Below are 14,156 nucleotides of genomic sequence, written 5' to 3'. Positions count from 1 at the left end.
TACGAAGGCAATAAAACCATGGTTAATTTAACAATGTAATGGGATAACAAGGTGAAAAGCTAGTGCACTGTCATAATAACATTTTCCTGAACCAATCCTAAAGACATACAAGCTGTTATTTTCAGTGTTCAAAAGGAAAAAGGATGAATTCAATGAAATAAACAAAAGTTGGATTTACTTCTCTTCCTCAAGTTATACATGGGTTCCATCCCACATAAGCAGCAGCTGGTGGAGAAAGAGCCTTGGACACAATCATTGCCGATGCAAATTTCAGTCAAAGATGTGTTGTATCCATCTATTAACACAGGTATTGATTGTCAATACGAGGTATCATCACTGAGATTTCCTCAAGTACTGAAACATTGTCAGTACAAAGGAATGACTAGGAAGGTTATCCACCATTTCCTCTCCTCTCGATCACAATTCACAAAGCACAATCAGTTTCTATCATGATGGGAGGATAAATATATTTTTGCCTCAGTGATCTTCATTGATTTCCTTGTCCTGCAGGCTTGTCATTAAGGACTGACAGGAGAATGATTGGTGCTTGGGTTTAGCCCAATTGCTTCTGGTGAAAGAAGGGGTTGAAATGAGCTCAAACTAAACTGGTTTCCAACTCAGGTTCGTCCAACAGAGAAACAGAGTGTATGTGCCTCTGAAAGTGTTTTCATAATTATTCCATCACAAAAAAAATGCAGTAGCCTGACAAAGGTGCAGTTTCAAGAAAACTTTCAAAGACCTGGTAGCAGTAGACTATTCCGTCATTGAAAATAAGACTGGATGAGTCTCTAGAAGTGTCTCCATAACTATTCCATCATTGAAAATGAAATTAATCTGATAAAAGTACGGAAAAATCCCAATGATCTACTATATAGTAGGAGAGCGTCATTTCAACCAACATCTATACAAGATTATCCCCTCCTCCTTTTTCCGGGCTTGGGACCGGCTATGTCATTCAGATAAACCTAAGATGACATAGGCGGAGTTACCTACACACCTACAATAAAAAAAATAAAAAGAAAAGAAACGCACACATCTAAGAAAACATGACGATGTATTTTACAAGAGCTAAAGAAAATATAACCTTTTTTTTGACATTTTCCCATTTTTTGATATTTTTGTTTTTTTAATTTTTTTAATATATTTCAAAGACCAGTAGCTAGGTAAAGACAAAAGTACAGATTACAGGTGACTGCAGCCCAAATTCTTCAAGATTAACCTACAACACAAATAAGCGCACAAAAATTAATCATGGATGTATATTCATAAGCAATTTGGTAATTAAATAACTTAATTAAGGAAAAGAAAATACAAGTGACATCCGTTTTGCAACAATCTATTTTCTACAATTGAACTTACCAAACATCATACGTGAATTACAAAAAGTATAAGGAAAAGACACATAGGGACTATACATAGGCATGTCGCTCGGCAATATCCTCTGCTTATAACAGATGTAATACGAACAAAAATATTAATCAATTTGAACCAATACAAAGACATTTAGGTGGCTTTTGTTTTTTCACCAAACAAACCTTAATTAGGAGCCCTACACTAGGAACAGATGTTGGGCACAACCCTTCCATCTTCAATATCCTGCTCACAGGCTGCAAGGAATCTGTAACATTGGGCCTGACCTATTTTTTGTGAAATCTAAAAAAACTACTCTATTGCCTAATGTCTTGCGAAAATTCATGTGTATTTGTGTTTTTATAAGATACTGAGTACTAAATGTGCACATTGATATGACATAGAACACACTTGCAGACTTGAAGGCTAAATGCACGTGATCTGGTCTTCGTCATAGATAGCGCATTTTTAAATAATGGATTAAATAAAACCCGGCCTCTACATCCCGAAGGATGTACACGGCCAATCATAGCTAGCACATTCAAGAGCTGAATTAAGGATTACTTATCTCTTGGCCTAGCGAAGTCCATTATGTTTAGTCGTGCACTTATGCAGCCTGTGTACCAAATGCTAAACCATTTATGTTGTCCCCAAGTCCTTGGATGGATATATGCATTTGTGATATTACTACTATCATATAGTGAATATAGCAATGCCATCATAGCATTGTTTGGTGATATAACCCATACAATTTTCTTTTGGAGTAGAAGTAATCTCTATCTTTGTCTGCAGAGCTAGGAACACTATTGCACATGATTATGTTGTAGTACATATAGGACAATTCATTTATCTAGAATACACCGTATGTACAGGACGCATGTTAATAAGATCACGAGAGGATTAAAGAAATGGACAACTAATGAATTTGTCAATGTATATCCACCATTTTATGAAAATCTTGACCATGATGAAATGCTTACATGCAGCATAAATGAAAATAAAACTAAATCATATAAATCATTAAACAATCAGTCAATGCACACGACATGAACAACTAAGGAGACTATCAAATGCTAGAATAGCTGCATATATACAGCTGAAGAGCAGAGGGGCAGCATGAATGTACAACCCAATGATTAGTTTATTCCAGTGAAATGTCCCAAGCAATTAGTGTACATACCTTGCGCCATCTAAATTAATTGGGTCTCACAGCCACTCGATGACCTCCAGCTCATGCTCATCTCCATGGAGTTGGCGGTGTTGCTCCTGAAGCCTTGGGACCCACAGCTGAGAGATCTCCTGCATACCTTCATCCAGCAATAGCTGCTCCAAACCACCCAACTCCTCGACATGCCTCAAATTGGGGCAGACATTTAGAAACAGCTCTCTCACTTGGGGAAGGTTGGAGACCCTCTCCAGGCCTTCACAGCCACCAATTGAAAGGGCACCAGAGAGGAACGGGAGGTCTTCCACCGTCTTCAAGCATTCTGCTTCTCTTATAAGGAGGTCCTTCAAGTTGGTGGCCTGCTGTCCAAGCTGTGGTGGGAGAGCCCTCAGCTTGGGGCAGCCCACGAGATCCAACTTCGTCAAACAAGGCAGCAGCCACGACGACCTTGGAGTTGGAGACGGGGCTTCCTCCCCCTTTTGCTTCGAAGCAGCAATTCCATCCTCTCCCCCTTCCTTGGCTGCTGCAGCTGCTTCCTCCTCCTGCACTTCTTCTTCTTCAACAAAGGACCACTCCTCCCAGTTGGGCATATCCTCAATGACCAACCATTCGAGCTTGGGGAAAGCAACTGCCTCTGTGGATCTGAGATTACCCTCCCAGCAGCCAACAAATTCGGGTCCAATCTTGGTGATTGCACTTGCTCCATTAATTTTTAGGTATTTCAAGTTTGGTAGCTGTCCGATTGGGGGAAGATGCACACAAGATTTGCAATCTATGAGGAGCACGTATTTCACTGAAGACAAATGGTTAGTACCAAGCCAGGTGGGGAACCTTCGCCCAAAGAAATTCACAATAGCAAGAACTTCTAAGTTGTGTGGAGGTGCTAGCTTCTCAAAGATCTTCTCAACATTGCTAATGCCTTCCTCTGAATATGCTTCATCTGTCTGTTCAGTGCAGTGTAGATTCAGAACTTTGAGATGCTTTTTCTCTGTTAGTAGAAATGGGTCTCTACTGCTGCAAGGAGTAGCTCTTTCCAATTTTATCATACCAAGCTGCCTCAACTGTGAAAGATGAGCCAACTCTTCCAAATTCCATCCATCTTGTATTTTGGTATTGTCATTTCCACCACCGATAGGAAATCCTTCTAAATCATTGAGAAATTTCAGTCTTCCTATCCCTTTTGGAACCAGGTTTATTGGAGTACCAGCAAGACCAAGCCGCCTCAAATTGCATAGTTGAGTTGTTGCCAAAGGAAGTCTGCGCAAAGATTCACACCCCTGCAAATTCAATATTTGAAGGCTTTGAAGGGAGCCAATGGCCTCTGGGAGAGAACATATATTTGTCTTGTCAAGATCGAGCAACCGCAGATAAATCAAATTTCCAATCGCACCTGGGATGTCATGTACAAGTGAGTCAGACAAATCCAAAATGCGAAGACATACAAGTCTCTCGAAAAGTGAATTATCAATTCTTGCTGACTTCCCAGATAAGTTTGTAAAACACCTCACTTTATATTGATCCTTGTCCATGCTAGGTAACACCACTATGTCCTTCTCAGTGACAACTGAAATACGCCGTACTTTGCACATAGTATTAGTCCCTAGTGACTCTGGGTCTCCAACAAAACATTCTTCTCTTGACAAATAAGAAGCAAGTTGCCTTAAGAGATCATGCATCTTGCAGCTGCTGTGGTCAAAATATAAACCATCTGGTTGGAGCAAGTTCCGATGGATCAGCTCATAATAATATCTCTCTGCTGTATCTTCTAGTAATTGTCCTTTTTCCTCATCTATAAAGCCTTCAGCAACCCACATCCTAGTAAGATCGTCACGCAAAATGCTTGCATCTTCAGGGAAAAGTGCACAATAAAGAAAACATTGCTTCAGTTGGTGCGGCAGCACTTCATAACTCAGATATAAAGCACCACTTAATTCACGAGGAAGTTTGCTCATGGACCAGGCATTTTTCCCCAATATCCGTCTCCATTCATTCTCTGTTTGTTCTTGGCTTGCTAAAACTGTAGCAATAACTCTGATTGCAAGAGGAAGGCCACCACATTTGCGAACAATCTCAATACCTATGTCCTTGAGATTTTGCACTTGTTTCTCTTGGTTGATGTTCATGCTCCTCCAAAGCAGCTCCCATCCTACATCAGCTGACATCAAATCAACCCTATGAGTGTGGTCCACCCCAATTACTCTAGCAATAGTGTCATCTCGAGTAGTTATTAGAATTACTCCTGTGGCGGCTGCATGAAGTGGAGTGCTTAGTAAATCTGTCCATGCTTCAGAGTTCCACACATCATCCAACACCAGAAAAAAACTTTTATTTGCAATGTGTGATTTAATCTTTCTTTGGAGCTCTGGAACTGATTCATCTTGCTCATATCGAATTCCCATATTACGAAGAACTTGTCTCAAAAGAGAATCCCTAGAATACTCCTTGGAAACACAAGCCCATGCATGATGGTCAAATCTCCCTTCTAATTTTTTATCATTGAATATTTTCTGAGCTAGTGTTGTCTTACCAACTCCTCCTGTTCCAACAATAGCAAGCTTGTAAACATTCTTTTTCTTGTGTGCAAGCACCAAATCCACCACTTCTCTGCAAGCACGTATGACCTCCTTGCCCACAAGGTTGGGTTCAACTAGGCTGGAGCTTTCTATTGGTGTCCATGCTGAACCACTTCCATTATGATGTCTGCGGTTGAGTTTTAAAAATACCTCATCCTTTGAAATGTTATCGATCTTTTTGTTCAGGCTTCTAATTTTTACAGCAACTTCATGACGTATACGAATATTAGAAAAGCAGCACGAAAGTGAAAGGCCACTGCAAGCAGTTGCTTTCCTTGACGATGACATAGGATAGTCAGGCAGTAGGACACTTCCTTTAAATCTAGCCAAATCAATAATATCATCAACATCATACATAACATCTCTTAGCTGGTCAAGCCATTTTTCAACTACTGAATCTTCCATCCTCCTTGCCTCAGCATCCTGAAGAGAAGATCTTATGACGTTTGTTCTTCGTTGCAGTTCTTCAAGCTCATCTTTTACCCCTAAAATGAGTATTGTCTTGTCTGTAATGATCGCTTGCAACTTATTGATGCATGATCCAACCAATGTGTCTACTATTGTTGCCATCCGACAAACTCAAAAGGGGTAATCCACCATATATAATTGATCAATGTAAAAAATGCAGCCTGACATGTAACCAAACTTGTGTTAACATAGTTTAAAAGTTAGATAAGGCTGACAAAATATGAATGCAAGATGAAGTTCAGTAAATATATTATCCATCTATTCTTTGTATAAGAGTTTCCACTTAATTCGATATGGGATTGTTGCTGCTTGGAGCTTGCCAGTGAAGGCTAGCTGCACAGCTTTCAGTTACTACCAGTACTACTAGTAGGTACTTGTAGGCAATGACTTATAGCTTGCCCTGTGATGTTTTTCAGTTACTGGAGTATGAACACTGACAACTCAAACTTTATGAGTGTGCATAAATGCATTCGATGACATGCACGGACCATCATAGCTAGAGACCGAACTGAATTATTTGTCTTACTGTCTGACTGAGGCTGTGTTTAGATCCAAAGTTTGGATCCAAACTTCAGTCCTTTTTCATCACATCAACATGTCATACACACACAACTTTTCAGTCACATCATCTCCAATTTCAACCAAAATCCAAACTTTGCACTGAACTAAACACAGCCTGACTCATAAAGTAGAGTATATTTGTAAGAGAGGAGCACATATCTAGCTAGTATGTTATTTTGCATGTGTTTTGCCACAAGACCATACTGGATCACTGAATCTGAAAAAATGAAATAATGAGGTTACCTTTTTCTATAGCTTCTTGGGTAAACGGGCAACCAGAAAGAAATATCTGGCAACAAAGTTGAGGGGTTTTACTCAAGTACAGAAGGCGAACTTGCTCAGCATGAAAGGAAAGACCGGAGTGATCCTAGATCAATGGGAACAGCAGCGGCATGGGGCGCGTCTGCTGCATCGCAAGACGACATTTCCATCAGACCCAACAACCAAGCAAGCACATGCTATGTTGCGAGGAATTGAAAGAAAGACTCACCCCAGAGCGAGGCCTTTGGTGCGTGCAGCCATGGCAAGCCGGCAAATCGATCGCCTATTGCGAGGAAGATGACGAGCAAGTTCCCCGGTGATTGCGTGGATCATCCAGATGGGCTGGCTCTTATGCAGTGACAAAGAGTGGAAGACAAGAGATATTGCTGTTAGGTGGTATGTCCATTTAGCTTTTCTGTATGTGTCCCAGTGTGGATGTGAAAAGAACAGATTCCAGTGTCCACTTAGTCTGAAACGATAAGAACATCTTGACTTGCTGACTTGTATTGGGCAAAATGCAAGAAAGGATTTACGGATGGCTGGGCTGATCACCACTAACAGTAACGCTGTCAACTTATCTGGTTCAGCTTCACCAAGATCAATTGCTCACCATTCATTGTCTAGAAAAATGATCGATTCTCACCATTGGGTTGTTTTCTGGCCTTCTGTCCATCACCGTATTCTCCTCTGAACTGACTGGTTTGAACGTTATTTTCACGGTTGTTCTATCTTTTCGGAATGAAATAATATTACCTTTTTTCAACTTGTGCACTCATGCACAATTGCACACAACATATTGCTGCACTTGTAGTCCTCTCCTCTGCCAGCGGAATTGCAGTCCAGCCGCAGCTTTCTAGCCAAGAGATGTTCAGAACTGCAATTATATGCTTCAACAGATTGAACATGAATATTTGCCTACATCTACATGAATTTGGTCTTGAGTTTACCCTTTCTTGAGTTAAATATGCAAGAACATCAAAGAGCAACCAACAATGTCGAAACTAATAACCGAATGAGAAGATTCAGATATTCATTATTGTCCATTGATTTAAGATCACCACCTTCCTCCTTGGGTGCTACTATTTCCAGGTTTTGTTGGATCAACAGTGCCTTTGTTATATAACATCATGCATATATATTGTGCGATTCTGACCGGCTGATTAGTGATTAGTAGCATTTGTTTGTAGCGATGTTATTCTTTCATTTGTTGGCTCAACCAGATCCATGGGTACTTTTATGTTGAAAACATCTACATAGACGATGCTTATGAGCAATCCAGAAAACAAAAGGTCTATTTTGCATTCGGGGAAGTCATAGTCAAGTAGCGTAGCACTGTGCCCGTAAAAAATCAGTCCATGCACAATTCACAGGTTTCGAAATCTTAGATAGCTATGAACACACATTAAGCATGTCAAAAATCAAATCCATGGGCACCTAGGTTAAAAACTTTTTAAGAAAATATTTTTTATAAAAAAAATACTTTCTCATGCGTGCAGATGCAGTAATACTAATAGAATCCGTAAGTAAAAGTCCGAACTTTCAGATGCAGACAAGCAGTGAGTAGCAGTGACTGAAACTTGCATGTATTATTCATGTTGTGTGTTCAGGCAGAGTTGGGGATGCTCGATCGTGCGCGCCCGCACATGGCGGTCCGGCCGGCCTCGCAGCGAACATGGCGGTGTGGTGGGCAGGGGTTCGCCGTCTCAGACGAGGAAAGCGACGGCGGCGGGCGGCCGGCGACGGCGAGGGCTTGGCGAGCGGCCGCCCTGGGGAGATCGTGGGCTGCTACGGCCGGATGCAACGTGCGGCCCATATTGTATGGCCCATCAAGGGGATTCTCTGTGGAATAAGTTCACTTTGGTTCCCTCTATTTGTCGCCTAGTCTGATTTTCATCCCTTAATTGCAAAAGTGGGTACGACAGGTCCCCCAACTTACGAAACCGTTTAAATAAGGTCCCTCGGTAGTATTTGACCTCGGTTTTGGCTGAGGTGGCGCCTACGTGGCTAATTTGACTCGGTCTTCATCTGACGTGGCATTGACGTTGCGCTTACGTGGCAATTCGATCCAAAAATTAATAAAACCTATGGGACCCACATGTCAGTTTCACACACACAATAATAAAAAAAAATGGTGGGGCCCACGTGGACCCCACCTATCATCCTCACTACCCCTTCTCTCTATCCCCTTTCTCTCTATCCTCTCTCTCCTTCTTCTCTCTATCCCTCCCTCCCTCTCTCCCTTGAGAATGGCGAGCGGCAGCGAGCGGCGCAGAGGGGCGGCGATGGAGCTGAGAGGCGGCATGCAGCACATGCAGCATGGCGGCGGCGTCTGGGACAATGCGCGGTTGGTCGGCGGAGGCGGCGTGTCACGCCCCGAACTAGTACCGACTGGAACTAGCCCGTGACGCTCCAAATTAACCTGTTGATCGATACCAGTCCCAGGAAACAGTGCTGGTATCACAAGGAGACAGAATATCACAGCAACAGCGGTCTCTTTATTATAGAGTAGAGATACGGTCATGTTGGACTACGGACAGACCCCGAGCTCACAACTGCATTACAAAAGGGAAACGGAAGCAGGACTTGGACCAAACAACACAGGCGCGACTTGGGAACTAGGCCGAAACCCTAAAACTCATTGTAGCCGGCTTGCTCCTGAAAGAACTTCTCATCAGCAGGATCCGCTTCATCTTCTTCAGCAACTGGGGGGGGAATTATTTATATAGAGCAAGGGTGAGTACGGGAGTACTCAGCAAGCCAAGGGAAAATAGGTGTTTAATGCAGGCTTCAAGGAGAGGCTGTTGTTTTTGCAATTGATTTTATTTGAACTCTTTTCTAAGAACGACTAAGTGAGTGCTTCTCAAACTACACGGATAAGACAGTGCGTCTCGTCCGGTCGGAGTATGTGCGATGTATCAGTCTTTAGAATTGAAACAAGGTTGGCACCCGGCCGACAGCTTTTCAACGGCCACTCGGGCCAACAACTTTTCAAACGGCCACCCGGGCCAACAACTTTTCCAAACGGCCACCCGGGCCTAGCTGATCCCTTCAGCTACAGATTTTTCAAACATCGAACCCCTTTTTCACAACAGCAATTTCACAAGCAGTAGTCAAACAAAACTACGCTAGGAATCACCTCACATCCGCCCATGACCGTGGGCACGGCTGTTCGAATAGTTTGATAACCTCTGCAGAGGGGGTACACTTTACCCACACGACATTACTAACCCGGATCACCCAGCCCGTGGGGATCAGCCACGTCGGGAGACCTCCAAGCTTTCATGACAAGGCATTTCCAAAGCCGACACAGGTTTACCATATGCCGACGAGAGGGGTCCCAGACCAACAACAGGTTAGGTCCCAGACCATACTGTGCCAGGAAGCCCAGGGGTCCTCCCCGACACCACCCCGGCGAATCCACATGTCTCTCGGCATCAAGGCTCCCCTGATAAGCTAGTTACTCAGCCAGGGGTGTCCCATTCCACCTATGTGGTCGTACTTGTCTTATGTTCGGATGAAATTCCAAGGAAACGATCCTTAAGTGCAAGAGCGGGAAAACCGTACACCCGGTACGTTCCCCGGTTCGCGGTTTTGGAAATTCATTTAGTTCGCAAGCACCGACCCAGGTGTCGGGTTTTCCAAGTCTTTTGTAAAACTCCAGTTTTACCCAAATTGTTACTCAGATTTTAAGTTTGAAGGCGACCGTCGATACTCGCACAGAGTGCACGAATATCGAGGCGCAACTGGATGGTTACAAGGGGACATGGTATAGCAATTAACAATGGAAGGATCAAATGCAACAAGTTAGGTAGGTCCGCCGATCTGCCTTGCAGACGGGACAACAGATTAAGTGCGATCCTATCAATGCATAATATTTTGCAAGCAATATAATTGAATTTCAAATATAGGCTCAAGATGTTCAAAGGTGGCTTGCCTTGCTCGAGATCTGGAGCTTGATCCTCGAAATCCTCGCGCTGCGGGTCTTCGGGCTCCGAAACTACACGCGAAACGGGACAACTCAGCAAACGGCGAAAATAAAGCCCTATTAATGACCTCTAAGCGTGCCATTAGATAGATCTCGAGATTTGAGGAATTTTGGAAGTTGAACGGAGTCAAACGGATTTACGGTTGGGAAGATATTGAATTTCTAAGATTATTGGATTTTTGGTCTAAAGGAAAAGGATTTAATTAAATCCTTTTTGAAAAAGAAAAGAAAAGAAAAGAAAAGAGGGATGGAAAATAGACTTCCCTCGGGCGGCTAGGGCGTGGCCCGAGAGAAAGGGCGGCTCGGCCGGGCTTAACGGGCCGGCCGGCCCAAGAAGGCGGCCCAGAGCGGCCCAAGACGCGCGCGCGCGGGAGGGAGGAGAGAGAGAGCCGGTGGACCGGGCTCACCACGCCCGGTCCCGGGTGGGACCCGCTTGTCAGCGGCTCGGCTCACCGTGCGGAGGGAGCACGCGGCGCGGCGCTAGGGTGGGGGAGGGACGCGGTGCACGCGCGCGGTTCACGGTGGATGCGGATGCGGCGGGCCCACGCGCAGCCTCACGGCTCGCGGTGGAACGCGCGCACGAGGAGGGGCTGACCGGGGTCGGCTCGACCCGGTCTTGGCTGAGCTGGCGCCTACGTGGCTGCCACGCGAGCCGGCGGGAGGTAGACGACGACGCCGGCCGGAACGGACGGCGGACGACAGCGGCGAGCGGCGGAGCGAACCACGGCGATACAGGCGAAAGCGAGCACACCGGATGGTTGAACAGGACAAGGGGAGACGAGCCAACGGCTCGGATTCGCCGGAGGATGCCCGACGGCGGCGAATTGCGGCGGCGGCATCCGGCGGCGGAAAAAGGGGGAAACGGCGACGAGGTCACGAGGGGCCGATTCCCGGCGGCGAGAGCATCTACGCGGCCACGGGAATCCGATGCTAGCGTCGAATTGGGCGGAGCTACGCCGAGCGAGGCCGGCGACGAGCGGCGCTTCCGAGCTCGGGCGGCGACGGCGGCGAGCACCCGGCGAGAGGCGGCAACGGCCGGGGCGGCGCCGGCTAGCTACGGGGAGGCTACTCGTGCTACTACCGAAAACTAAGAGGGAGAGGTGGAGCGAGGAGGAAGAACGGAGGGAGCACTACCGCGATGAGGAGGGGCGCTGTGACGAGAGGCCGACGGCGCGGGAGTAATCTCTCCGGCCTCGGGCCGGGGAAGAGGAAGAAGAGGGCGCGCCCGGAGTCCCCTTCCGCGTCCTTGCTCGTGCCGGCTCCTCCGACACGCGCAACGACGAACGGCGATGGCGAACAGAGCACGGGGGCGGCGGCAATGGCGCGGAGGCGATGGAAGGAGAAGAGAGGGAGGGCGCCCGGGGCTTTAAGGGCGGCAATGTCGGTTTGGAAACCGACTTTGGGCGGTCAAGGCGCGAGCTGGCGCTCGGCGCTCGCGTCCAAATCGGCGACAGGGCGGAGGGAGGAGGATGACGCCAGCGGTGACGGAAAAAGGGGAAAAGAGGGAGAGAAAAAGGGGCTTGCCTCCTTGCCGCTTTTGGAAAAGGAGGAGGGGAGCGGGGGCGTCGCGGCAGAGGGAGGAGGGGCTCTGCCTCCGTCCCTTGGTGGCTTGCGCGCGGAGGCGGGGCCGAGGCGATGACGACGGCGATGACGGCGGGACGGTTTGGAGCGGCGCGACGACACGGGCGACAGGCGCGGGCTGGCGCGGCAGAGGGTGACGGCGGCGGCGACCGGGCGGTCGGCCACCACGACACGCGCGCGCGGGAAGCAACGGGCGGCGCGGCGGTTTGAGAGGCGCGGCTCGGGCACGCGCGCTGGCTAGCGGGGCCGGGCGGCTGCGCGGTAGGGCAGTGGGGGCCAGGCGGCACAGACGGCGCAGGCGCGGCAAGGGCGGCGACCGCGCGGGCGCGCGCACGCGAACACGGCGCGCGGGAAGTGGCAGCGAGGGAGCGGAGAGGGAGGACTCGGCTCGGCGCGGGCGGCTCACGCGCACGCGCGCGGGCAGAGCGGAGGGGGGAGGGAGCGCTCGGTGCGGCTCTCGCGCACGCGCGCGCGGCGCGCGGGCGGAGCGGTGGGGGGAGGGGGGGGAAGATAGAGAGAGAGAGCGGACGCCGGGAGGGAGGGGGAGATGGGCCGAGAGGGATTCGGCCCATCGACCCTGGGGGAGGCAAAATAGACTTTTGCGGAGGGATTTGATTTGGAAGGATTTGGATTCGGAATTGGACTCGACGATAGATCGGGGATTTGAGATCTTGAGATGGCACGGACACTAGACAACAAGCAAAGAAACATATTTCGCAATTAGGGTTTTTAAGAGATAATTTTCCCGCTAGGCGCCACGACGGAACGGGCGCTACACGGCGGCGGCCCCTTCATCGTCGCCAACAAGGGGCTCGAGGTCGACGCCCCACACGCTCGTGCAGAGGTTGTGCACGCAGCGTTCGTGCGGTCCCACGAACACACCGGGCGCCGCGTGCAGGTACTTGCCCTTGAGCCACTTCAGCTTGTAGTACACCTTGGCTTGGTCAATGTGCAGGGAGAGGGAGCCCCTGATGGAGTCGAAGAGCGCGCCCATGTCGGGAGGCGTGGGACATGGACGAGCGCGCGCGGAAGGTGGCGGCGCCGGCGAGGAGCACGACCTCGTCGGCATTGCCCCAGAGCTTCTAAATGGCACCCCCGTGCTGCCCCACGGCAGCGGGCGCGGTCACCTCGGTGGGGTCCGTGAACCGCGCTGCCTGCTCCAATGTAACATCCTCAAATTTTAATCTAAAATTTGACTGCATCATGCTGGCTTTTGACTTGAATTAATCTTAATTTAGCAAAATCAAAATCCTTTTTAAAATTTCCTTTTTAATCTTCATTTTTGGTTCAAGTATTACCCCTTTAAAATTCCTTTAAACCTACCCTATACCATCGTACCCAAAAATATTCTAATTACTCCCCTACCCTAAACTCTAGTGAGTTTAGCAAATTTCTTTCAAAATTTAAAATCTAGAAACCTTCTTTAAATTACCCTTATATTTGTTAGACTTAGTTATATTACAAAACCCTAGCAAAAACCCTTCAAAAACCCCTAGAGAAATTCTTTTCTCCTTAGGCAAATTTGTCAAATTTCTGAATTTCACTGTTCATTGCACATGAGCTGCTCGATGAAATGCCTAGCCCGGCCCTAGCAGCCCAGCATCCACCCAAATATTTGCAAAGTCTAGAATTGATCCTTGGGGGACCACACCCATCCAAAACTGTGGCCTCTCTTTGCCTTTCCACCCCCTGCCATGCTGCCTTGGTGCCCTGCGCGTCGTGCCGCCGCAGCCGCCGCGCGTAGGCTCCACGACCGCCCGCGCGTGCCCGGCCACCTTGGCGCGCCATCCATCTGTCCAGTGCGCCTCAACCAACCGTCGTCGCACAAATCTTGTCAAGACAAATCCGGGACGGCCACCGCCACAGCTCGCCGCCGTCTGCCGCCATGCGCGCCCACCCGATGTCGACGTCGAAGCTGACTTCGCCTCTACCGGGGATGAAACCCTCCAAATTCGCCGCCGCTCATTTAAACACAAAAGGTGTAACTAACTTTCCCTCTCTCAACTCGAACCGAACGCCGCCGAGCCGGATATTTTACCCCTTGCCGCCGCCGCGCGTCGAGCCCGGGAGGACGCCAGCTCACCGCCGCTCGTCTTCACCCCCAGTTAAACCCAACCGTCGTCGGTAAATATCTGAACATGATCTCCCGCCACTCAATTTGCTCTTCCCTTCCCTCTCACAGCCTTTGCCATCCCTGCCACCCCTTAACTCC

General features: G+C 48.0%; 1 protein-coding gene and 1 long non-coding RNA gene across 5 annotated transcripts; one reads left to right on the top strand and one right to left on the bottom strand.

Annotated features, from left to right (window-relative positions):
• Positions 1 to 6,506, bottom strand: LOC9268156 (putative disease resistance protein RGA4). Its single transcript, XM_015762041.3, has 3 exons — positions 6,361 to 6,506; positions 2,531 to 5,717; positions 1 to 1,219 (listed from the first exon to the last, which is right to left on the bottom strand). The coding sequence occupies exon 2, from the start codon at positions 5,656 to 5,658 to the stop codon at positions 2,557 to 2,559; it is 3,102 nt and encodes a 1,033-aa protein (XP_015617527.2). The 5' UTR covers positions 5,659 to 5,717; positions 6,361 to 6,506; the 3' UTR covers positions 1 to 1,219; positions 2,531 to 2,556.
• Positions 2,880 to 6,955, top strand: LOC136353936 (uncharacterized). Of its 4 annotated transcripts, none has more exons than XR_010737492.1 (4): positions 2,880 to 3,321; positions 3,468 to 3,625; positions 3,706 to 3,923; positions 6,373 to 6,955. It is a non-coding gene; the product is annotated as an uncharacterized lncRNA (long non-coding RNA). The 4 variants fall into 4 exon arrangements; XR_010737490.1 differs by having other exon boundaries at positions 2,880 to 3,337; XR_010737491.1 differs by having other exon boundaries at positions 2,880 to 3,395.
• Positions 6,956 to 14,156: the final 7,201 nt, after the last annotated feature.

This window comes from Oryza sativa, chromosome 11, assembly GCF_034140825.1.
Source record: "Oryza sativa Japonica Group chromosome 11, ASM3414082v1".
Taxonomy (NCBI): domain Eukaryota; kingdom Viridiplantae; phylum Streptophyta; class Magnoliopsida; order Poales; family Poaceae; genus Oryza; species Oryza sativa.
The sequence above is the reverse complement of the archived record's forward strand: the minus strand, read 5'-3'. Positions and strand labels throughout refer to the sequence as shown.